We start from the raw sequence: 23192 nt of genomic DNA, 5'->3' as shown, positions 1-23192 counted from the left end.
GAAATGACTCATGGTCTTTAGCCAAAGACAAAAGGGAAATCCTGCATAGGCTAAAATCTGAAGCAACTCCATTTTTTGTTAAATTTTGCAAAGAATGTAAACTTCGGAGGTTTTCATGTTGTTTCCTTCAATGGTTCTTGGTGCAGCACCCCTAGAGACAAGGAGGTGAACAGGTTTTTCCAAATGGTTTGGATAGTTTGATACAATGGCCTGTGAAAAAGAACTGCATCAGCTGAACTTTGGTTTCCAATTGAACAAGGACTATCAGGTGTAAAAACACCCGTAATCCTTAACAGGTTATGCTTGCAGTTTGATAAAATGAAAGATACTTTCAGTAGAATTTAGAGACAAAGCTCTCATCAGACCTCACTACTCCTCCCTTCCCTTTGTCCCTCACAGGCATCCAGCTGAGGAAGGTTCAGGAGCAGAGGGAACAGGAAGCCAAGCGGGAGCCTGTCGGCAACGACGTGGCCACCATCCTGTCACGCCGCATCGCCGTGGAGTACAGCGAATCCGACGACGACTCGGAGCTGGATGAGAACGAGTGGTCTGACTAAAAAAAAAGAAAAAAATGAGATGGAGCTTTGTAAGGCTGGACTGGCAGAGCTAAAAGAGAGAGAAACTATACATTGAGTTAATAACGAAGGTGTCGGGTTAGTTTTAAGGTTCGCATTTTAACTACGAAGTTGACTAAAAACCAATCATACATTTGTTTACACAGATCGCTGGAGCAGGGCTCGGAGGAGGCCGGGCGACAGGTTGATACTTTCATCATGCACGGTTGCCCCTCACTACAGCTCTTCTCGAACTGAGAGCCCGGAGGCTTTCATGCCAGACCGTCCGTGGTGTGCGGCACAATAAACACGCCCTCCATCTCGGCAGCCTCCCGCCAACCCATCCGCTCGTTTTTAACCGCAATCACGGAGCTGTGAAAGACAAACCCATAAACGTCTCCCTATATTCACACCAGAGCGGTAGTTATTAGCCGTATGTAGGCAGCGCCCCCCTGTGACTACGGGCTTCATGTGTTTACAAAACACATTAATGGTACAGCACAAGAAAGATTAACGATAGTGCAATCTTTACGAATCTGCCAAATGTTCCACAAGAATTGGAGGAAGCAAGTCAGGATAATCAGGGAAGTTGATAGCTTGTTAGCGGATGACTGTGCCTGTCTGTGGAATGAAACTTTTGGGAGTTTGGTACTCTTGACCAACAGGATCGGAACCGGCGCTCTCCAGGTGAGCTGCTGTTACATGTTCCAGCTAGATATTTGAGCTTCGCTTCATTCACAAAATAGTTCATAATTTATTTAACTTAAAGAGGAAGTTAGCCAAGGTAGCTGAGAACTTCAACAGGCTTGTTTTCTCTCTGATATATTTATGTTTGCTTTAATACCTTTAGTTAAAACCACACATGATAAATAATACAAGAATTGTGTTTTCATACAATTTCTGATCATAATGCGCTGCATATTCTAATAAAGAGTCCATGTTATGTTTGTTTCTAAATTATTGGCACTAGAAAACCACTGTACCGGTGTATTTATACATTTACAGACTTAAGAGTTTAATGAAAATTACTTTTTTTTTTTAAACCGTAGGGAGATTATTTCAATATAAGAAATTGTAGCCACAAGAATTAGCATTTTTTGACTAAATTATACAGTAATAAATATCAGATCATATTAGAAACACTTTAATGCCATCTAGTGGTCAGAGTTTTGCCCTTCATTCATATCTATTGTATATCTTATATGCAAATTAGCAATCTCTTCTTCATTGGCAGAAAAAAAAACATTTTTTAAATTAATCTTGAACAAATTCAGGCAAAAAAGACATTTAAACTGCTAAATTACTCAACTGCCCGTCACCGATTTGGAGTACTGAGAAAAAGCATAACATGGCCTTAATAATAATCCACAAAAGATTATTCTATTATTTTTAGAATTCACTTTCTTAATAAGAACAATATTTTAGGTTACTTTGTTTGGTCTTGTGGCATGATAATAAAACTTTATTTTTTTTATAAGTTGGGGTTAGGCATTTTGTCTAAAGTGGTTTGGAAACCAAGCTCCCAAAAGTTGATGTAGTTGTTGATCTTTTACAATTGTGATAAGCTGTACCTCCCACTGAGGTAGTTTGGTAAACTGTGATAAAATACGCCGCTAATGCTAACGCTAACACGGGATTACAAGCCTCACCAGCCTGGTTAAAGTTGTTATTCTGCCTACATATCATTGCTTCAGTCGGTCAGGCCAGCTAGTTAGCTTATCCCACTGTTTTGTGCTTTCTTAAAATTATTATTATTATTATTCTCACCCTTTGTTAGCCATTCCAAACTCAAAGCCGAATATTTCAGCCTGTGACTGTATGCCGTGGTCTTCTATAAATGCTTCAAACCAGCACCGTACTCATAACAACAACAACAAAAAAACAACGTTCTTCATCTTGACATATGTTCCTTTTGGTGGCCCCACTCGCTTAATACCATTGCTTTCCGTGGAGGCTCTTGTGAATTATAAATACATAAATGTGAGAAACTTGCAACGCTAATATATAGTATGATATCTCTTTTCAATATAGGTTTGGCTAATCCGCAGTGTGAACTGATTGGACTGTAGTGTTTTTCTAATGTGCTTTTTTCTTCTTTTTTTTTTAAAGTGCTGCAGTGATTCGTTTGCTTTATTTTAGGGATTTTTTATTATTAGGTGAGTAGCCAGATGGCAGAGTGGAAGATGTGTCCAAGAAGCCAGCTAAAAGATCTTTATTCCTTAGCAGATTAACCTGACGTATTCTCATCTCAAACAGAAGCAAAAATCCAGCAGAAGAAGCATTTGATACTAGAGTCTTGTATCGAATTTTACATCAGAAGCAGCGTTTTTGATAGCTAAAACACTAACGGTTTATTTTTTACGTGTTTACTTTAGTAAATCTTTATTTTTCAGTTTCTGAGACCATTTTAAAGCTTCGGTGTTCAAAACGTTTATACACACACACACACACAATAAGTTGGCTTACTCAGAGTTTGCACTCTTGTAGAATACAATCACATCTGGATTAAGGACTGAATGATACGACATGTGGATGAGTTCTTGGTATTCTCCGTAAAAATCCGAACTAAGATTTTCAAACCGTGCCATGAAGCAAAACAGAAAAAAAAAAAAAAAAAAAGCACATATTAACAGCCAGCGTGGATTTTTCCACAAAGCTCAGTGAGAGTTTACTGTAAAAAAAAAAAAAAAAAGTTTATGTTGTAACTGAGAAGTCAAGAGGCATCAAATCTGCTATATTATCCAAATTGTTTCTTCGGTGGTCGTGTTGTTGTGCGGGAGTCATAGATACACACCCATCTGCGCGTTTAATGAAATCTGTCCAAGATTCAGAGAATGTAAAACTCCAGCTTGACTGACTTTTAACGATAAAATACTTGCCAACAAATAGCAAAACAACCACAGAGATACAAAATGTTGAAGTTCTCCAAACACCCGTACTTTGTGTATCTATGGCTTCTGGCTTTTAAAGAAAATGTTATTCTGTGTTGAAAATGTGACAAAATGAATCATGTTGTATAGACTTTTGGTAAAGCAGCCTTCAAGGTTAAATGCATTTGGTTTACTATAACCTAGACAATAAAACAAAGTTAAGCTGTGTATTGCACACTAAAATCAGCTGTAAGCAAGTATGCATGTGACTAAAGTCAATAAATAGTGATTAAAACAGCAGTTTGGGTTTCCTTTGCTTCTGTTGGTGTCGTCCTGTTTATTTGTGTTTTTTTTTAGTAGCTTCACACTTGAAAACAATATTTGAGCTATGTTGTGTTATCAGCTCCACTATCAAAACCCTTTCATTTTTGAGATACTGTCATTTGCTAGCATGCTATTCGTAGCATCATCCTCATATGACCTCGAGTTTAGCTGCAATGCCTTAATACGTCTTTTTAGTGTGAAAGGTACGACATGTACATACTACAAAGTTGCTCATCATGGCTAAACTAGCATATAATAACTATAACTTAAAGAAACTTAAAGAAAAATATCACTTAAAAGTATTTTTAAGATCAATGTATCTCCACTAGAAGTGTAAATTGCATTTAAAATGTAAACAATAATGCATGATGTCCACTGTAAGTGACAGATTTACGATTTGCCTCCTAATTAAAACATATATTTCAGTATTTTAAATTGCAAGATAATCCGATGGTGCCTGGCAACCCCAGAAAAATTTTACAGGGACGAATTTTTTTTAAGGAAACAGAGCTAAAAAAAAAAAAAAAAATGAAGGAAAAATAGGCCTATACATTTTTTTTTGTTTGAATGAAGAAGTAAATGTAAAACCCAAGGAATTTTTTTTCAAATTTTTATTTTGTCTTCATTGAGGAAGACTGCATGCGTTTCTGTGACGTGAACGTGATTCTCTTGGGAGGCCTGCAGTGTCACCTATGTTTTTCTAGGGGGCGCCACTGATCTGGCGGACATGTTGGTTGGAGCTAGTAAGTAATGCATAGAGTGACGCACTACAGTCCCACGAAGCATACAATCGGTCAACGCCCACATTTATACAAGAAAATTGCATTTGATTAGCTGTCCACTGTAATGTTATGAATAAGATGGCTAAAAGTTTAAAAAACGGGGCCTTGGCTCCCTTTAAAAGAGGACTTCCTGTAAAATCCGATATGATTTCCTACAGGAGGCTTATATATCATCCCCTCGTCTACCGTGAGTCATTGGACCCACGCAGATTCTTACTAAAAGGAAGCAACCACTGTGGCTCAGCATTAGCAGAAAAACGTAACTGTTACGTAAATTGAGCACCCATGACTCCACTGTTCTCGGGGAGGCACAGTCAACATGGTCAGGAGGCAGAGTTTGGCAGGGCGGAGGTGGAAACCACGGGCGCCGTTTCCCGTTTTCAGTACACAGATGGTGACACAGCGGAGAGGAGAGGATGGAGATCGAGAGGTCAGAGGAAAAAGCAAAATAAATCAACACACCTACTGTTTCGCAAAGAACATGACTCAATTCTTTTGGGGTGGCGAAAAGGTTATGAAGTTTATCTTGAGAATTGTGTTCCGATTTAGTGTAAATCCAAGTTTGGAATCAAAAGTTACAGATTGTAACATTTTCTAACAAATAGTTGAATTATTTGGCTGATGAGACGTTATTAAAATCAAATTTGGGGGTAACAGAGAAAGCAAAAAAAAAGAAGGTGGGATTCAAGTTTATGTTTAAATCAATCTTGATCTATATTCTTTCCACAAAGAACTGGAAATGTTTTTTTGTTTTTTTTATATCTAATTTTTATTCTCTGAAAGCTTTAACTTTATGTTGATATTATGATTTCATTTAATTAAAGCATTTTATGGCCATATTTGCATACTACAAATACCATTCTTTGAAACTCAATAAAAATACATCTGCAGTACTTCAGAAATTAATACAATGAAAATATTTGGCATGTTATTGTCAAAAATTATAAAGCTGTTCCCCAAAGCTCTTATTTCAGCCCTTTTCCGATCCCTATCTTTAAAAACGAGGTGGGAATACATTCAGTCAAAGCAGATATATTCAAATGACACCATCATTTTTATCAAAACTTCCTCCTTAAATACATCTGGAGAACGTTTGCAGGAAGCTATTTCTTCTTTCAGTTACCCCGACTCAAATTCAAAGGTTTTGAATTCAAAAACTACATTGATGACTTTTCCCTCATCCTCACCTTAACACAGTAGAGCTCTTTATTGCAACACTAAATCGTAAATCTATAAGTGACTATTCCATCTGCAGACATGTTGGGTATACAGTATGTTGCCACTGACTAAACTTTGCAATGCTCGTTCAAATAAAAACATCTCAGGCTCATTTCTTCACTCCTGCAACCTGCAAAGAGATTCATTTAGCTGGATCTCTTCAAATCAAACAAGTTTTATTCTTGTATGACTTACTGTTGTAAGAATGCTTTGACGTTTCTGCTTGTTTTTGCTGTGACAGAGCTTTATTGTTTCCTGCTAAATTTGATAATGATTAATTTGTTCTTCACCTATCAGGCTATAAATAATTTTTTCTCTGATATCTAACAGTAAAGAAGTTGCTCCACATTTACTCCAGAGTTTTGCCCTTCAACCAGTCAATGAAGAGCACCCTGATATTATAATGGAAAACATTCAGATGTCCTGGACTAGACTTATTAAAGCTGACCTCAATAAAGCCCATGGAAAGCCAGAAATATACTGAAAACTGCTTCCATACCTTCAGATTAAAGAGAAAAACACGTTAATCACCAACTGCTGATCAGACCTAGACCTTCATATCGTCACCTGCCACCTTAATAAAATAAAGTTTTGTCATTTTTTGCAAAAAAATTATATTTTTCTTTTCTTTTTTTTTGTTTAAATCATCTTTTTTGCACAAAAAATGGCATGCCATTATCTTCATCAAAGTGACCATATGCTTTTTGCTAACACATGGCGTACTTTGACAGAAATATCAAGCTATTCTACATGCAAGAAACACTGAAAAGCATCCATATTGTAGGACTTAACTTCATTTAGGCTCCTTTTATCATTTTGAAATGATAAAACGCTCATTTAAGGGGCGTCACGTGTCGCTGTCATTAGAGCGCGCGCTGCGCAATCAGAGGACCTTGACGTCCAGAGCTCGAGTCCGGTTCTCTTTACCCAGCTACATCATGTCTTCCTGCCCCCTCTCCCTGCCCTCATGACGGCTTACTTTCAAATAAAGGCCCTTTGAGCGGAAATACATTTTTTTTTAAAGGATTAAAGATAATTTAAAACAGTTTCTGTTGATCTCACTCTGATGTCACCCTGATGACGTGTTAGTAATCTCTCGTCCACTCGTGATTCAGCGCGAGGCTGCGTACAGAGACTCATGCTCACAACTTTCAATCAAACGTTCATTAAACTCCTAAATCACAGTGACGACGTGTGAGTCAGGGCCGACGGATGAGGGCGAATCTCTCCGGTTCGGGGTCTGACTTTCCCACCAAACCTCCACACTGGGGCCGCTTGTTGTGGCTCGCTGAGTGGAGGACGTGAGGATGGGAGAGCTACCCTATGAGACGGGAGGCTGGGAAACGGGGTGAATCGGGCTTGTTTTGAAGCTGCTGACGTAAAACAAGTGAGGTGTGTGTGTGTGTGTGTGTGTGTGTGTGTGTGTGTGTGTGTGTGTGCAGGATGCTGCGGATTTTCCCCATTTATTAACTGCAGTACTCACCCGTAGCCAGTTGGTGGAGCTCTTCACCTCCATGTTGCAGCCGCATAAAGGTGAGTCAAGGAGTTTGGGCATTATGGACACACACCTCATGCTGTCACGATTCTCCGGCTCACACAAGCAGATTTGAGGTTGAATGATACCGAAATGTTTCACAGATTTGAATGTAGTAATTAGTTACATTTACTTGAGTAACTTTTTGGGGCAAAATGTACTTTTGAAGCTGTTTTTACTATGCTACTCTTAATGGAGCAAAACATTTCTGGCTACTCTACCAACTGCGAGCGACTGTGAATGAAAAACAAGCTTGTTTTAGCCAAACATTCACCTGACACAGACACACACCTGAAGTTTTTGTTACATTTTCATAAGTTTTATATTGAAAGAAACTAATGTGGAAAAAAAAAATTTGTCTGATTTTTGTTATTTTGTAATTGTACGAATTATTTCAATTTTGATCTTTAAAATAGCTAAATTTACACAAAGCTTTATATTTCAGTCTTAAAATAAGTCGAAGTGTTGCTACTGCTACTTGAGTAGTTTCTGGATACTGTGCAAGCAGAGTTTAGCTATATAACATAATATGCACATGTAGTCTGAAATATTGAACAGTCATCTTACTAACTAAACAGTCGCCTCTGTATGTTGCCCAAAAAATTTAGATTCAAACCTTCACTGTTAGCAAAAGCTGAAAACAGAGTGTTATTACTAATTAATCAAGCCTTCATGTTATCTGTTTAAAAGGTCTCGCTTTCTCTCACCACTGATATCTCTCAACACGGTAGAAAATCCCATTTTCTTTTAAGTAGCTTTTTACCTCGCTTTGCATCCTCTGAAAATGGCTAACTTTGAGCATACTTCCATCAGTAACGACATCTACCACAAAGAGTGTTTGGCACAACACAAAAGCACTTAGGACGTTGAGTTCGTTGTTTGGAAGAAGATTGGAGTTTTGAGTTTCTACTAGAGGAGCAATTCCTAGTCCTGGGAACTCTGAATCGATTCAAAATGCTCAAAAATGAATTTTAAAATGTGTCCTATTTATTATTTAATTTCCCTTTGGGATCTATGAAGTATTTCTGAATTGAATTTGCTTAAGTTTTAAACAAATTCAGTTAAAATTTGAATTGCCGCCCCCATTTGTAAGTATGCTGCATGTTGCTTTACGTGTCCACTTAGCCATCTCATCCTCCACATAAAGCCAGAATATGTAGTTCCCACAAGTCTGAACCTCAAGTGATCCGTGTCACTGACCCGCCATCTTGGTAGGCAAGCGCAACACAAAGCATAGATCAACCACGGCTTTGACACCAACAAAAAGAAAGTAGATGGAGAAAAGTTTTTTGACGTAATAGTTGTATTGTTTATAAGTTAGATAGGAATGTTTATTGTTGCCATAGCAACTCTGTAGCAACTGTCATGAGAGTTAGTCATGCATACCTATCAAGATGGCCGTCAGTGGCAAAGTTTCCGGAATGTGGCGTCACCTGAGCACTATGTATTTTATGCATAAAAACCTGCTTTTGTTGAAATATAATCTGATGGAATTTGATATTTAATGGAATCTTATAGAATTGTTTTAAATTCATATTCTATTGACCACCTTTTCCTCTAGTCTGTCACAAAATTTAAACAGAATCTGTCTGAAACCAATAAAATAGGTTTCGGAATCGAATCGTGACCCTAAAATCGGAATCGAATCTGTGGACATTGAAAGATTCACATCTCGAGTTTCAGCCGCTCAAGCAGAAAATTTAATTTGGTGACCAGACAGTCATTCTGTGCAGGTCAGGAACACCCTTTGTCTATGTAGCATGAAACCCAACATGAAGACAAAAACCAATCATGTTGAGCAGATTCTCTCCATCTCGTCTCTCCCTGTGGACATCGCTCCATTTCTCCTGTCCTCTCTCCCTCGTCATTCTGCCTCCGTCTTACACCTTTTGCTGTTATGCAACCGGGATTGGTTTTAATAATTCAGCAGCATCTCTTTCGTCCTTTTGTTTTGTTTTTTACCCGGCACATTTTGGTTCACACTACAGTGACCCTGCAGCGCTGACTCACAGGCAAACACCCCCCTTCCCACATAAACACTCGTAGCAACACCCACGGGAAGCTAATGTCACACGAGCTCACTCCTACAAACACACCGGCTGACGTCAACAACCTGCACACACAAAGAAAAAACAACTTTTTTTTTTGGTTTTCTTTCGTTGTTTGTAGTTTATTTGGCAAATATTTCTCAACCCTCTTTTTTTGTCATTTTTTCCCCCCACTTTCTCTTATTTATTTACAATATTAAAAAATAAATCTTTCTTTTCGTAGTTTTACATTCGACATTTACAAGTGCAATGTGTAACATGTCCATCTTATAAAGTGCATTTGTACTTTTTTATCAATCGTGTCACAACACAAACTTGAGAGAACCGAAAAACAAAAAAGAACAAAAACAGTAATTATATTTAAAAAAATAAATTAAATACACACCTCACATGATTCACGGACACTTTATCAGGTCTATGACATCACAGTATCATTACCCAATAGTAAAGAGAGATGCTTTACTAGCCTCTCATCCAAGCCTACAACATTGATGCATAAAACAATGTTTTTTTTTCTATGAAGGCCATATTTGGTCTGATAGAAAATTAGCTCTGTAATGTTTTTTTTTTTAACTTTTTTTTATTAACAATCTCTGCTTGCCTGAAGTGTTTCCATAATCGAGGGTTGCAGATGGTTTATTTGCGGTACGCACTCGCGTAAATACGGTAGCCTGACCCTGCTGATTAAAAACTGTGATGTAAATGCTTGTGCTCATGGGGAAAAAAAAGAGGGAAGGCTCAAAATGAAGGATAGAAAGAGAGAAATATATATGTGTGACTTTGTTCTTGAGGAAAAGACAGATGGGAAGAATGAAACTTTGCATGAGGTAAAAGAAAAAAAAAGCTCTTTCTACGCTGATTTGCTTAATTCCTTCCCCTCCTTTTTCTCAATTTTTCGGCAGCTTCTTTTCTTTTTTTTCCTCTATGGAAGAAACTATTTTTAGAGCACACCTGACAGGCTGGCTTCCTGCAGGCGGAAGCGAGCAAAAATGTTCGGCAAGTAAAAAGAAACGCAAAGAGGATAAAAGATGGAAAGTTGAAGTTACCCAGAAGGAGAGAAAATGGTGTCATTTTGTTTCGTAGGACGATGAAGTTCAGAGCAGAGAAGGATGCATGTTTGGGACGGGGATGATTAAAAATGAGGAGAGGAGGAGGAGAAGATGGGGATGTCTTTGAAACGACCTGCTTCCTCAGACACGACTCAGACAAAATGACGTCACTCGAAACAAGACTCTGTGACGTACTTTGGCTCCCGTCTCCCTGCCTCCCTGTCGTTTTATGGTCACATCGCTGCACTTTGTGAATGAAAGTCAGAGTCGCAGCACAACAACCCACAGGACTGTGAAAAAGTTTTTGTCCCCTTACAGAATTGCCTTTTTTTTTTTTTTTACTTTGCTGTTTGCTTTGTAACTGTGTCCTAGTCATCTGCAGGTTTATCTTAATTTGGTCACACTGGGGATTTTCTGCAAGTGTCTAATTCATGATTCTACCAAATATAGACAGTCATCTAGATCTTGAGGAAGAACAACCCCAGACCATCACACTGTGGCAATGATGGTCATGTTTTCCACAAAGTTCTGCTTTTATCTCATCGGCCCAAACAAAATTTCCAGAAAATCCTTGGGATCACCAAGATGTTTTTGGGCAAACAGACAGAGTTCTGTATGGTCAGCATTGTTGTTGTTGTTGTTGTTTTGTCGTAGATCTTTCCTTTGGCTGCCATTTTTGCTCAGTCTCTGTCTTTAAATACGGTAGACCAGAGTCAACGTTTTCCGCATATAATTTTTCCCAATGGCTCTCTTGATAAAAGTTACTCTTGAGAGAGCCATCTGGAAAAATAATATGTGGAAAACATCCACTCTCAGGATTTGTACTTAACAGTAATAGATATATATTAAATCATGAGCACTTTACATGTGTAAAGTGCTTTCATAATATCGGTATATGCAGCATACTGATGTGATATTTGGTAAAATATCTAGTGAAATACATTCACTCTGTTCATAATAATACATTTGGCCCAATAGATGCAATTTAACTGCACTTTATTCCCACACCTGATGCATTGTTTTGGTAGCAGAGATGCTGCAACTTTTAGAAAATTATGTGGGCATTGTTTAAAAGTTTAGAGTCAGAAAACATGGGTAAGTCAAAATTGATATCACCAATTTTGAATCTTTCCAGTCTGGAAGTAATCATGCCTGGCTGTAGCAACTAAAGTTAAACCAGGTTTATGAACTGTGGCATTTAAATTTTCACAGGTTGTTTTGGATAGCAGCTTTCCTTGTGTCAATGAAATCATCATTTGTTAACTTTATTTATTTAAGCTATAATTCAGTGATATGCAGTTTAGTTTGATGATCTCAAAATGGTAAAACGGAAGAAATCTGTAAAGGGGCAAACACATCTTCACAGCACTGCAGTTCAGAAGGTTTTTATTCTGTTTGCTCTGCGTAGTGATCAGTCATGCCTCACAAGAGCGCTTTTTTAAATACCACACTCTTTTCATCTTTTTGGATCCTTCCACTTTTAGCTGCTGTGTTGAGATTTTGTTGTTGCTCTTTTTTTCCACAGATCAGCAATGACAGATTCTGCTACGAGAATCACCTTTGAACAAAAATGTGTGTACAGGAACCAAAAGTAGGACACTAGATTAAGTAAAAATAAATAAATAAATAAAATATGGCACTTTTTCAGCATATTCAATACATTTTTTTCCCTTCAAAAAGGAAACGGTAAACATTTATAAATAGGAAGAAAACGTAAGAAGAGGAAGAAACGTTCACACACGCACAGCAGCGAGCATATCTTGGAACTCATGCCCTGATGATAAACATTACAAAAATATACATTTCTGTACAGCCTTGCATAAGAAAGAATAACACACACTCACTTGAACAGTTTCATTTAAAAAAATAACAATAAAAAAGCAAAACAATTATAGTCGGGCGTAGCATCGGACAGACCCATTCAGCGAGTGTTTGTGTTTACAGTGAGAGTTAGTTGAGTTATGGTTCCTTACAATTGGCTATGCTTCTTGGTGGAGAACATACAGGACAGCAGACACACACACCTACACACACACAGTGAGTGGTCGCTTCACTCCCGTCCCCAGGAATGGTTGAGTTAGTGCCATATTCACAGATGAGTATTTTTAACTGCTGGACGTGCCAGATGGGACCATGAGCATCATCTTAAAACAAAGTTAAAACAAAACCATGAATGCTACTCATGCTGTCAGCTGCTTCAGCTGATAAACGTCGGAAATAACTTCATCAAACTCCTGGCTCGAGGTTTCTCTATGTGGTTTTTACGATTTCCAGCAGAGTTGGATCAATTCTTCACTTTGGATTCATTTTATCCTTGTGAATTCTTACATACTGTGGCTCAAGCCAACACTGCCAGAGAAAACACTGCCGTTTGTTAAAAACACAGCAAACACAACTTGGTCTAAAAACATTTTGGTTTGAAAAAACCAAAGCCTGAATGTGAAGCTAAAAAAAAAAGTAGAGAACTCCAGCTCAAATCTTTTGACCTCTTTAAAGAAGAAAATGACTGTACTGTATTCTTTTGATCAAATTAGTGAACAATTTGATTACACCAACAAACAGTCTTTTTGTATTAATTAAAGACATTCATCAAGTTTGGTTTCTGTAGTAAGCAAGAACATTCATTACTTTACGTCCAAGACATGTCTGTGGAGATTTAGTTAACTTTCTATATATTCCTAAATATATCGCTACTTTGATACTAATAGGTAAAAGAACAATGATTTTCTAAAATATATTTGGAACATGGACATCTGTCAAATTTGTGGCGTATCACTAAAACATCTTGATCATTTTTCCAAATAGTTTACTTAAATTTTGATTTGCAGTCCAGTGGAAACTATATCGGTTAGCTTTGAGAGCGGTAGCTTTTTAGCTAGTAAGAAAGCAAAGGTTTTTTTAACAGGTTTTTGAATGTCAAAATGCGATAAACTGGGTGAATTAGGAGTACAATGTTGGCCAGAATATTTAGCTTAATCTTTCTTATTTTGTTTTTACATTTTTTCTATAAAAAAGAAACCAAAATATATATATTTTTAAGCTAGGAAAAACTGCCAGTTGGAAGTCAAAGCCTTGAGTTATATTTGCACATTGGTTGTGCTTCAACATAAATAACAAATCTCTGAAAGATAACTTCTTTAACCAACCCCTTTGGGAAAATTATCCAAAAAACTGGCCATCAGTAGCTAGCTGCAAAATTTCTCAAAGCAATTTTCTCCACATGGTAAAAGTCCAAACTTTGTACTTGTTTATGAATAACTATGCATATATTTCTGCTGTCGCCAATACATTAAGATTAAAAAGTTTCACCTAAAAACTAAGCTATGCTAGGTTAGCATTAGCATATCGCTAAAAGCAATGTGAGACCCAAAATAATACAGCCATTTTTTATTTTCTAGAGATGATTTCAACCAACAGTAATGATGGGAATCTTGTGGCTAAGCTTTCTGGCTAAAATAAAACACAAACTCAAATCCGGCCCATATCTTTTTGTTTCTTTTCAGCCACCGTTTAAAGCTTCAGGCAGCAGTCTTATTGGGCACCTTTTAGATATCAGACCAAATCCGGTACAGAAGCAGTACAAACCTTAATAATTTCCAAATTCATCATAGCCCTGTATGTCCCATCTAGCATTTCCAAAAACAAATGCTTAGGCTTGTTTTTGACAAAACCTTAAATAAATATGATGTGCAAAGGACATGTTTGCATCCACTTTTAATGTAAAATGGATTGAACTGATTTTACTTTGACTTTACTCTCCACAGTACCAAACTATTACACCAGTCTCAAGCCTCTGGATAATTGAATGTATTTTACCTAATTATTGATGCTAGTGATTAACCATTAGGCAGTACCATCAAAAGAGAGTACAAAAGAGAGGTGGTCAAAGCTTCTTTGATAGATGGGTTCACCTTATACAATGTTTTTAGATTTTTGTTTCAAACATTTAGTAGTTTGGATACACAGCCATCCATTCAGATCGTTTCCTTTTAAATCCCAATATGAAGTCAAAATTATTTGCGTTTTTTTTTCAGCTACATTTCTAAGCTGACCACATTTCTTTTTCTCTACATCTTCATTGTGGCTTTTTGTACACAGCAAAATGCAGCTGGACTTTATTGCAAAGTATATTTTGCTCCATATAATACCAAAAGCGAAAAAAAGCCAAAAGAAATAAGACACAAATAAATGATTCTGTCTTTGACAGAAAATTGTGCAGCTGTTGTTTTGCTAACAACGGCTGCAAAAACAACTGATTGTACTTTTCCTGCCAAGAAACGTAGAAAATGCTTCTTTTAAAAGTTTTCATATACAACACAGAAAATAACAAAAGCTAACTGCTTCTATTATGTGCCTTTTTCAACTGTTGGATTTTTGCTTTCATCTCCTGCAACATATTTGGTAGAAAGCACTAAATTCAAAGTAAACTCCCTGTTGTTGCAAAAACAGCTATTTTTTCTGTCGCTAAACTTTTAGTTTGAATCTACAGCCCATATAGATTTTCCCAAAGCCAGCACACCTCCCACACACCTATATTAGCTGGATGCCAGTAGCTTAGTCATCGTAACTCTCTCTGAGGTTGTGCAGAGGAACACGAGAGAGAGAAAGCTATCTATGCAGATCATTTAAATGCAGACAAAGGGTTGGAAATGATCACCTCTTTAGTTCCTTCTCTGAACATCATCTCTCTGGTGCAGAGATGTTAATAACTGGATTAAACTTGAGCGATGCCTTTTCAGTTGGAAATATACCTGCCAACCTCCGGTGGAAGAGAGCTGTGTAGTTGTGTGACTCAAGGCTGCGTTAAAGTACATCTCGCCTGGCGTTTCTATTTCACGCCACGTCACCTCTTCTCTCTGGCTTCTCATTAACCCGCCGAGCCTTCAGAGGGGCTCCGGGCCAGAGCTGCAGCTGCTTCTTCGGGGCGGGGCGAGAGCAAATCCGGCTGCTGCTGACATGCTGCAAGCTGGGGAATTGAGATGGAAGTCATACGGCAGCACAAACCGAAGCAATCTAGAGCACTTGAGTTTAGCGCTGCTTTGGGTAAACGGCCGTTTGGAGATTGGCGATAAACACGGGAGTTCCCGGTGGGCATGAACCGGCTGACCCAGATGTTTTAAAAAGGTGCAGATTCCAAATCGGTACAATTTCCAGTGATTTGATTCCTGCAGTTCAAAGTCGTCTTGATGAGATTGGAGCGTAGAATAAAGCAATGCTTTCCTCATCTGCTACTGCGCACTGCTGATCAGCCAGCTGAAAGAAGGCACTCACTTTTCCCCCCCCTCATTTAGAAGAAAGACACATTTTTGGAAACATACAGGGTTCTCCCAGGAAATCTACAAAGCCCGTTGGTAGGAGCCCACCGTCTTTTTGTGTGTCAGTTTTAAAAAATTCAGAGGTGGATGAGCAGGCGTCATAATTTGGAAATTATAGCGTGAGACCAATGCAGCCACTACAAACCTAGCTTAATCTGTCTTTACTGTCACTGTTACCAGTGTATATAAAAAAAAACCCTATTTAAAATAAACAAACAATGCTCAGTCTGGTGGGGGAGGCAAGTAAAGCCTGGTGGCCTGCCAGGCTTATAATACAACAGAGGAAAAAACTGTCAATTTAACCGTAACCTGTCAGTCTTCACTGTTTCCCCAGAAAACTTGCTAAGCCCCGTTGCTCAGGACCATAGGACTGTTATCCAGCCGGCTGCCATGTTTTTGAGTTAAAAAGTGTTTAAAGTTGACAGGAAATTTGAAAATATTACTTGATAGTTATGCATTTTTGTAAGACTGGAAGATTAATACCTAAACACCAACTACAAAGTCTTAAAAAAGGCAATAATTTAATAAAACCTAAGATAAATTAACAATGCTAAGCCTGGTGGGGGCACAAGTAAAGCCTGGTGGCCCGCCAGGCTTAAAATACACTGAGGGAAACCCTTAGTCTTATACATGTTACGCTCTTTAAGAACCACAGCTGGTAAGCTACCAGCTGTGGTCTGGTTAACGGCTGACTGAGAGTGCTACAGAGCAGATAGTCCTACTAGTTAACCTGCTCATATCGGATTATTACATTTGTCTACAAAGTGCAGATTAAAAGTATAACAATTGTGCACAATAAGCCTTTGCAAACAAGTGCTTAATTTAGTGAGTGTTTTTCAATGTCTGCTAAAGTTAGAGTAAAAACACAAAGGTGTGTAGTTTTTCTGTTTTGAACAAAAGCAGCCCAATGACGTCAAACGAGACGACAGTTTTGTTCTATGCGGTTCTGTGAACGACTTTTCTGATCCATATTTTGAGTCGACCTAATGCAATCAAATGGAATTGTTCTTTAGGCCCCATCTCCATCTCCCGATCCTTAGCAAGATGGTGTAAAGAACAGCATAGCCTACTTTTGCAGACCCCCCTCCCGCCGCGCCCCCACCCAGCACCACCACCACCACAGCCGAGAGCATTTCCCAGGGTAGCGGCGCTCTGCAGTGAGCTGTCCTTGGTGCTGAATTCAGCTCTCTGCTTTGTAGTCACAGCCCAGCAGCAGCCTGAGAAGCCTATTTTTCCTCAGATGCCGAGCAGGTTTGATGTCATGACGCCAAGGACAACACATGCCAGGTCTAAATTTAGTAATCCCTCCCTAAAATTTCCCTATTTATCAGTTCACTTAATGGTTAGATTTTTTTCATTTTGCTGAACGTTTGAGGACAGAAGGCTGGGATGTTGGCATTGGGTAAATTTAAAATGGGCTTAGAAAGTAATGGGGAAATTACAGAGCTAATTTTTGCTGCACTCTTTTAAACTACCTAATCTGCTTCTAATAAAGGGAACATGGCTGACGTAGAGCAGTTTTTTTTGTAATTTTTCAAGAGACGACTACAAATATAGCTCATTGAGAATGTTGAAAGTCATTCATTTTTGTATATTTAGCTCATTGTATTTTTATCCACACAGCACTTGATTTCAAACACTTGAGTGAAGAGATGTACAGTATTTTAAGCATCCTTCCTGATTGCATAACCATCCAGAGCGTCCTCTGGAGATTTAGTACAATTTTTTTTCCCTCAACCAAAATTTCACCTTCACACATATGCTACTCATGAGGGGCTTCACTTCTCTCATTCACCAAAGAAGGAGAGAGTTTTAAGAGATACCTTTAATCGGGATTTTGCAGTTGGTTTCCTGCTGCTTACTTCCTGCAGTTGGTTGTTCTCCAGGCTACAAACGTGGACTTTATTAGCTCCTTCTTTTTTTGACCATGCCTCCTCTCAGTCATCTGTCGGTGCCTCTTCGACTGTGGCCAGCTCAGCGTTTGTCATCAGCTTTCCAGCCCTGATGCGAGGAGGAGAGCAAAGCCTTCTTGCCTTTCTCACGCCAAACTCTCGATCCTTTTACCCCGACTCTTCGTCTTGCATCGTCCTAGACCCCCTAGCCTTTCTTGCTACACGTCACTGGAAGTCCTGGGTCTTAAGGAGAGGTTGGATGGGACGCACCCACAGCAAGCCATCCACAGAGACTTCTGGATATCTGGGTTTCGGAAAGCATAGATGACAGGGTTGATCACGGAGCAGCAGGTGGCCGGGAGGACGGTGGCGTAGGTGTATATCATGGGGTAGCTGGAGTCGGCCACAATGGAGTACATGGCGAATGGCAGCCAGCACGCCCCGAAGGCACACAGGATGGCCGACAACGTGGAGACCCCTTTGGTGGTGGAGATGGCCATGAACTGATGTTGCACCGCAATCTGCTGAGCGTGGCGGAATGCGATTTTGCAGATCTGAAGGTACAGCTGCATCATGAGGGCAAAGACGAGGAGGAAGGTGACGGCGAGCGCCACCGCATTGTTTTTGGTGACTGGGCGACAGATGCTGCACGTAGACTGGTCTTTGAAGCAGTTCCATCCGAGTGCCGGCAGCAGGCCCAGAGTGACGCACGTCACCCAGATAAAAACCACCATCATGTAAGTGAAAGTGACGGTCCGCTCGGTGTGGTAGGTTAGGGCGTTATACAGCGACAGGTAGCGGTCAACCGTAATGGCGAGGATATTAAAGACAGATGCGGAGAAGGCCGAGATGAGAAGTCCGACCGACAGCAATGTCACAAATTCCACTGAGTCGTCGATCAAATAGGTGAAGACAAAGTTTAAGATGAGGCCCAGACCAGCCAGAAGATCTGACACGGCTAGTGATCCGATCAGGATGAACATGGGTGCGCGAAGTGTCGGCGTGTAGAACAGCACGGCGATGACCAAGGCGTTCTCGCAGGAGATGAGAGTCCCCGTTACGCACAACGCAATATCCCAAGGGCTGACTTCCTGCACGGTGCCAGCAGTGGAAGCCGGCTGGAGGTCCGGAGTCAGAGTTCTCAAAAAGGGCTCTGAAGAAGAGTTGGAGGGATCCTCGCTTACGCTCCAAGAGGTTGAGGAGTCGAATGGGTCGAGGGGGGAGGAAGTGTTGAAGCCGTTGCCACCGCCGCTGCTCATGGCTGCTGCGGTGGCAGCCAGGGTGAGAACCATAGCTGGAGGACACAAGAGACAAACAGGAAGGAAGGAGGGAGGTAGAAGTATGTAAGTTCAATGGCAAAAGAATGAAAAATGAAAACAAGATTGAAAAGCACAGTTCATTAAATCATAAATCAGCGAACGGAGCACGTTTGTAAAGTGTGATGGTAATATGATCCTTTCAATTAGCATTTTGTGAGGAAGATGAAGAAAATATGTTGTGGGAATGAAAAATAGGCAAAAAGGGAGAAAAACAAGAAAATGCATTATTAACTATTTTGTATGAAGAGAAGAGATAACAAGAGCTTTTGACGTGAGATCTTGTAATATTAGAGCACCACTGTATTACCTGTCAAGTAAGCTTCCTCTTGCAAAATGTAGATGCCTTTTTGCTACTTGTGTGTATTCCAACAGGACAGATGCTGCGAGGCGGGTTGAAGTCAACCTGCCTTGTTCAAATTTACATTGTGAAGCAACATAGTAGTAGCCCCAAGTTTCTGATCTATGAAATCTTTCTTCCATTTTTAAAAACAAAAAAAAACATACTTATTTTTAACACTTTCTTAGCATCACCTTTGAATTACACAAACCAGTCAGGCTTGTATAGAAATTTTCCACAGTAATTACGTTTTGTGTGTGTGTGTGTGTGTGTGTTCGTGATACATTTACTCTATTTAGGAAAACCGAAAGGAAAAAAATCCAAGAGAGCTAAAATATCATCCTGCAAACGGAATATTAAGAACCGTCTCACCTAATGAGCAGGATGTATGATCACATCCCTAATAAACAGATAAACAAAACAGTCATTTCTACCCACCCGAATATTCATTCATGAAAACAAGCATCTACTTGACCCTTAAGCACCCACACAGTCCAGCACCCACTCCCACTCCTGACAGGCTTTTTTTTTTTTTACAACACCAAAACAGCAGGTGTAGACACTCTCTTTCACACACACATACAACCCCCCACTCCCCCCCACACACACACACACACACACACTTACTCACACAGGGATAGAGGTATTCCTTCCATTTCGGCTTGAAGGGAACATGACACAGGCAACACAATTAAGCCCCCCACTCTGCGCCATTTAAAGCCTTAACGCATCGCAATCCCTACCTGTCAGATGCGGAACAGAGTCCAAGGTTCTAGTTTTTCTTACAGTCCGAACCGTCTTCACCTCATTCTATTTTTAGAGCATCTCCAAAAATGGTGCATGACGTCCCGGGGCACGGCGCAGCGCTGTAGCTGCTGTTCTATTCACCGGCGGCGTGGACGTGAGCGCGCGGAGAAGCGTGTGCGCGGTTTGCCTCCCCCCCCGTCCCCACAAAAAAAATAAAATAATAATAAAAATAATAATAATAATTTCGGATTCTGATCCACATCACATGCTGCAGCCGCGCTAATTTTAGAGCAGCGAGTGCGAGTGTTGAGTTTCATTCATAAAAAAAAAGGTAAAAAAAAAAAACAGCTCTCACACACTTCCCACCTCTGCCGCCCCCCCCCCTCCACTCTCCTCCCTCGCCAACTCAATTTCCTCCACACACCCCTTGCCCACTCCTCTTTCATGAGCCTCCACTCACGCGCGGAAGACGTGCACGCGCCGACAACATCAATGACTGCAAACGGCCAAGGGAAGGTCACCACAGCCACCGCCGTACGCCTCGCGTGCTCTCTGTGGCGGCGGGGTTCGTTCCCCGCGGGAACGGCCGGAGCTAATTAGCATGCACCAAAACAAAACGCCATTCTGTCCGCGTGCGTGCGCGCGCGCGCGCGTGTGTGTGTTTATGGAGAGAAAGTGTGAAGAAAAAAAAAAAGTCTACCTTGAACCGTTTCACTCAGCTGCAGCAGTGCGGTCCCTGAGCCAGCGAGAGGGGGCATGCGGGGAAGGATGGAGAGGAGGAGGGGGAGATGCTGGAGAGAAAGTGGGAATAAAGGGGAAACCATGCCACGATGGGGAAAGGAATAAAAAATGTACCAGCTCCTCGTCCTTTTCTTCCCTTTGAAGGAACCGGGATGCCTCTGCTGCTCCTTTCTCCTCCTTTGAGCGACTGTTGTGTCTTCTTTCAGGGTTTCCCCCTTGTCTTTCTCCCCCCTTTTTTCTGGTTCCCCCCCCCCAGTCAGCAGCGCGCGCTATATTCTTCGGTTGGCATGGTTATTAGCCTTCTCTTCGGCAAGCTCCGTCCTCGCGCTGCTCATCCTCGGCCCCTTATTGGACGCGCGTGTCATTCTCCTGGTCTGACGTCAGAAGTCTCCGCTTGCTACAGTCACCGTCTGCATGGTCGGCGTGTGAATCACTCACTCTCTCTCTCACTCACCTTAGCCAAACAACTTTGCTCATCCTCTAAAACGGCGAGCCGGTTAACTTTGCTGTCGTTACGAACAAAGAGGGGAAAGTCGTGATTGACTCACAGGAAAGTGCGCGTGAATTTGACTCAAAAACAACGGGGGAACACAATACATCTCAATTATTTCCCCCCCAACACGTGTAAAAACCAGGACATACAGCAGCTAACAGTACTTCTATCCGCCATAGTGGAGGGATGATGCTTACATTATGCAACCTCGGAGCTGCCTGGATATCCCACTGCATCAACTCAGGGGGGCGCACGGATGCGCATGCACGCGTTGCCTTTTCGCGGGCTGGTTCCATACGTGGTGTCACCAGGCGTCTGAGCAGCCAGGGGCCTGCCACTCATCACAAGCACGCATTGCTTCCTCTGTGGCCTTTATGTTCTGCTTTTATGCTGCTTGCATCAGAGTTATGGGAGTGAATCATTGTTATCCTGCTTTTATGTGTTTTTGTCCTGCTTAAAACCCCTTTCTGCCTAAATGTATTTGCAGTTCTATGAAAATAAAAGTTTTGTTTTTACTGTTGGACAAATTCCAAGTGAAGTAGACAGTATGGGATATGATAGAAATAAAGTTGAGTGTTTATACGAAAAAGCAAAATAAGGTGAATGCCAATCCCATTTGATTCTGATCTCTTCACTGCTCTGTCGTAGCTTTCTCCCATTGAAATAAATTCCTGAAGTAGAATTTACAGGCCATTCAGAACAAGTTGTGAACGATGACGTCAATTTCATTTGCTGTTTTACAATTGTAGTCCGCCTGTAGTTTTAGCAGTGACAGCGGAGGAAATAAACAAAATCATTCAGTTGTTGACCACGCCTACAAATATTGACTCGACTTTAAAAGCCGCCTCTACGAACGAGGCTTCGAGCCAGTGGGGGATTGTTAACAATGCAGGCAATTACCAGTAAGCTTCATAATGTCAAACTGGCGCAGTACGGTCAAACATTAGCCAGTGGGTAAAATTTAAAACTTCATCAGAGTCCCCATCTCCAGGAAGCAATCGTTTCTCGATAGCCGAGAGCCCAGAGCATCTATGCAAAGCGAAGCGTAGAACGAGGGGCTGGATTTACCAGGCTATACATTAGTTACAATTGGACAACTAAATGGGAGACAGTGCTTCTAATTTGATCCTTGGTATGTGCTGAATTTGCATCAACAGGGTCTAGTGGTATGTCACCCTGACTGCATGGTGGTTTGAGGCAAAGTTTGAACATTATGTAAGAGTTCATTTATTAATGTACTTTTTTTTTTATTTTGTTTTTTTAGGTGATGTGAAAGACTGATATACTCAGCCTGTGCTCTGGCATACAAGGTAGAACTCATGGGAAACATCTGAAGCAACAAAACTGAAAGATAAATGTTTTTCAGTTCTGTATCATTGAAACAACACAAGGTTGAAAAATTTGACGATAAACAGGAGCATTAGTATATGGTGATGTTTTCATCCATCCACCAAATTTTCAAATAGATGTTCCTTTTCAGCTAGTATTTTCCAAATTACCAGTTTGAAAGTCTCTGGAGAACTTTTCTTTTTAAGTTTTACACTTTCATCTGTGTACAAATTAGCTAATTCAAATGGATAAAACATAAAATGTTTTTTTTTCTAGTTTTGTGAAAAAAAGTGAAGAATGGTGTAAGTACATACACTTTATGAGCCAGAGAACATTTTAGTGACTTTTGCAAATGACACACAATGGAGGTCTGTCCTGGTCAGGAATTGGTCTGACGTGGCTACTAAATTTTATCTGCCATATCGGGTGTTACAAACTTAAAAAAAAAAAAATATATACATATTTTGTTAGTATTAGTAAAACAAACTTAGATTTCAGTGTTGACAGGGGACACCAAACATTTGTTTTTGGACCCCGTTTTTATTCACTAAGTGAAAATAATTGGATGTCATTTTGGTCAACCAGTGATTGAAATAGGGATATTTTACAGCTAATAAAATCAGCTAAAATGACTGATGCA

General features: G+C 40.1%; 2 protein-coding genes across 7 annotated transcripts in view; one reads left to right on the top strand and one right to left on the bottom strand.

Moving 5' to 3' along the window:
• Positions 1–3724, top strand: part of LOC103480395 (actin-binding protein WASF3) — a 37115-nt gene extending 33391 nt beyond the window's left edge. For all 4 annotated transcript variants that reach the window (XM_008435322.3, XM_081598968.1, XM_081598967.1 and 1 more), the window contains one exon: positions 400–3724. In XM_008435322.3, coding sequence (XP_008433544.1) covers positions 400–557 — 158 coding nt within the window. In that variant the 3' untranslated portion in view covers positions 558–3724. The remainder of the gene's footprint in view (positions 1–399) is intronic.
• Positions 3725–14392: 10668 nt separating this feature from the next.
• Positions 14393–22721, bottom strand: gpr185b (G protein-coupled receptor 185 b). 3 transcript variants are annotated; one of them, XM_008435320.3, is made up of 2 exons: positions 20690–22721; positions 14393–18880 (listed from the first exon to the last, which is right to left on the bottom strand). In XM_008435320.3, exons 1-2 carry the CDS (start codon positions 20811–20813, stop codon positions 17805–17807), a joined length of 1200 nt encoding a protein of 399 aa, XP_008433542.1. In that variant the 5' UTR covers positions 20814–22721; the 3' UTR covers positions 14393–17804. The 3 variants fall into 3 exon arrangements, with proteins under 3 accessions (XP_008433542.1, XP_008433543.1, XP_081455675.1); XM_008435321.3 differs by having other exon boundaries at positions 20845–22713; XM_081599549.1 differs by lacking the exon at positions 20690–22721 and adding an exon at positions 19986–20216.
• Positions 22722–23192: the final 471 nt, after the last annotated feature.

The sequence above is a fragment of the Poecilia reticulata genome, chromosome 18 (assembly GCF_904066995.2).
Source record: "Poecilia reticulata chromosome 18, P_reticulata-male-v2, whole genome shotgun sequence".
Lineage (NCBI taxonomy): Eukaryota > Metazoa > Chordata > Actinopteri > Cyprinodontiformes > Poeciliidae > Poecilia > Poecilia reticulata.
Note: the sequence above shows the minus strand (reverse complement) of the source record. Positions and strands in the feature narration are given on the sequence as shown.

Bases quoted from the DNA above. Each gene is read 5' to 3' on its own strand.
- gpr185b (XM_008435320.3), bottom strand. From the start codon at position 20,813: ATGGTTTCCCCTTTATTCCCACTTTCTCTCCAGCATCTCCCCCTCCTC. The intron at 18,881-20,689 runs GTAGACTTTTTT...TGTGTCCTCCAG, and splicing joins GCTGAGTGAAACGGTTCAAG to CTATGGTTCTCACCCTGGCT.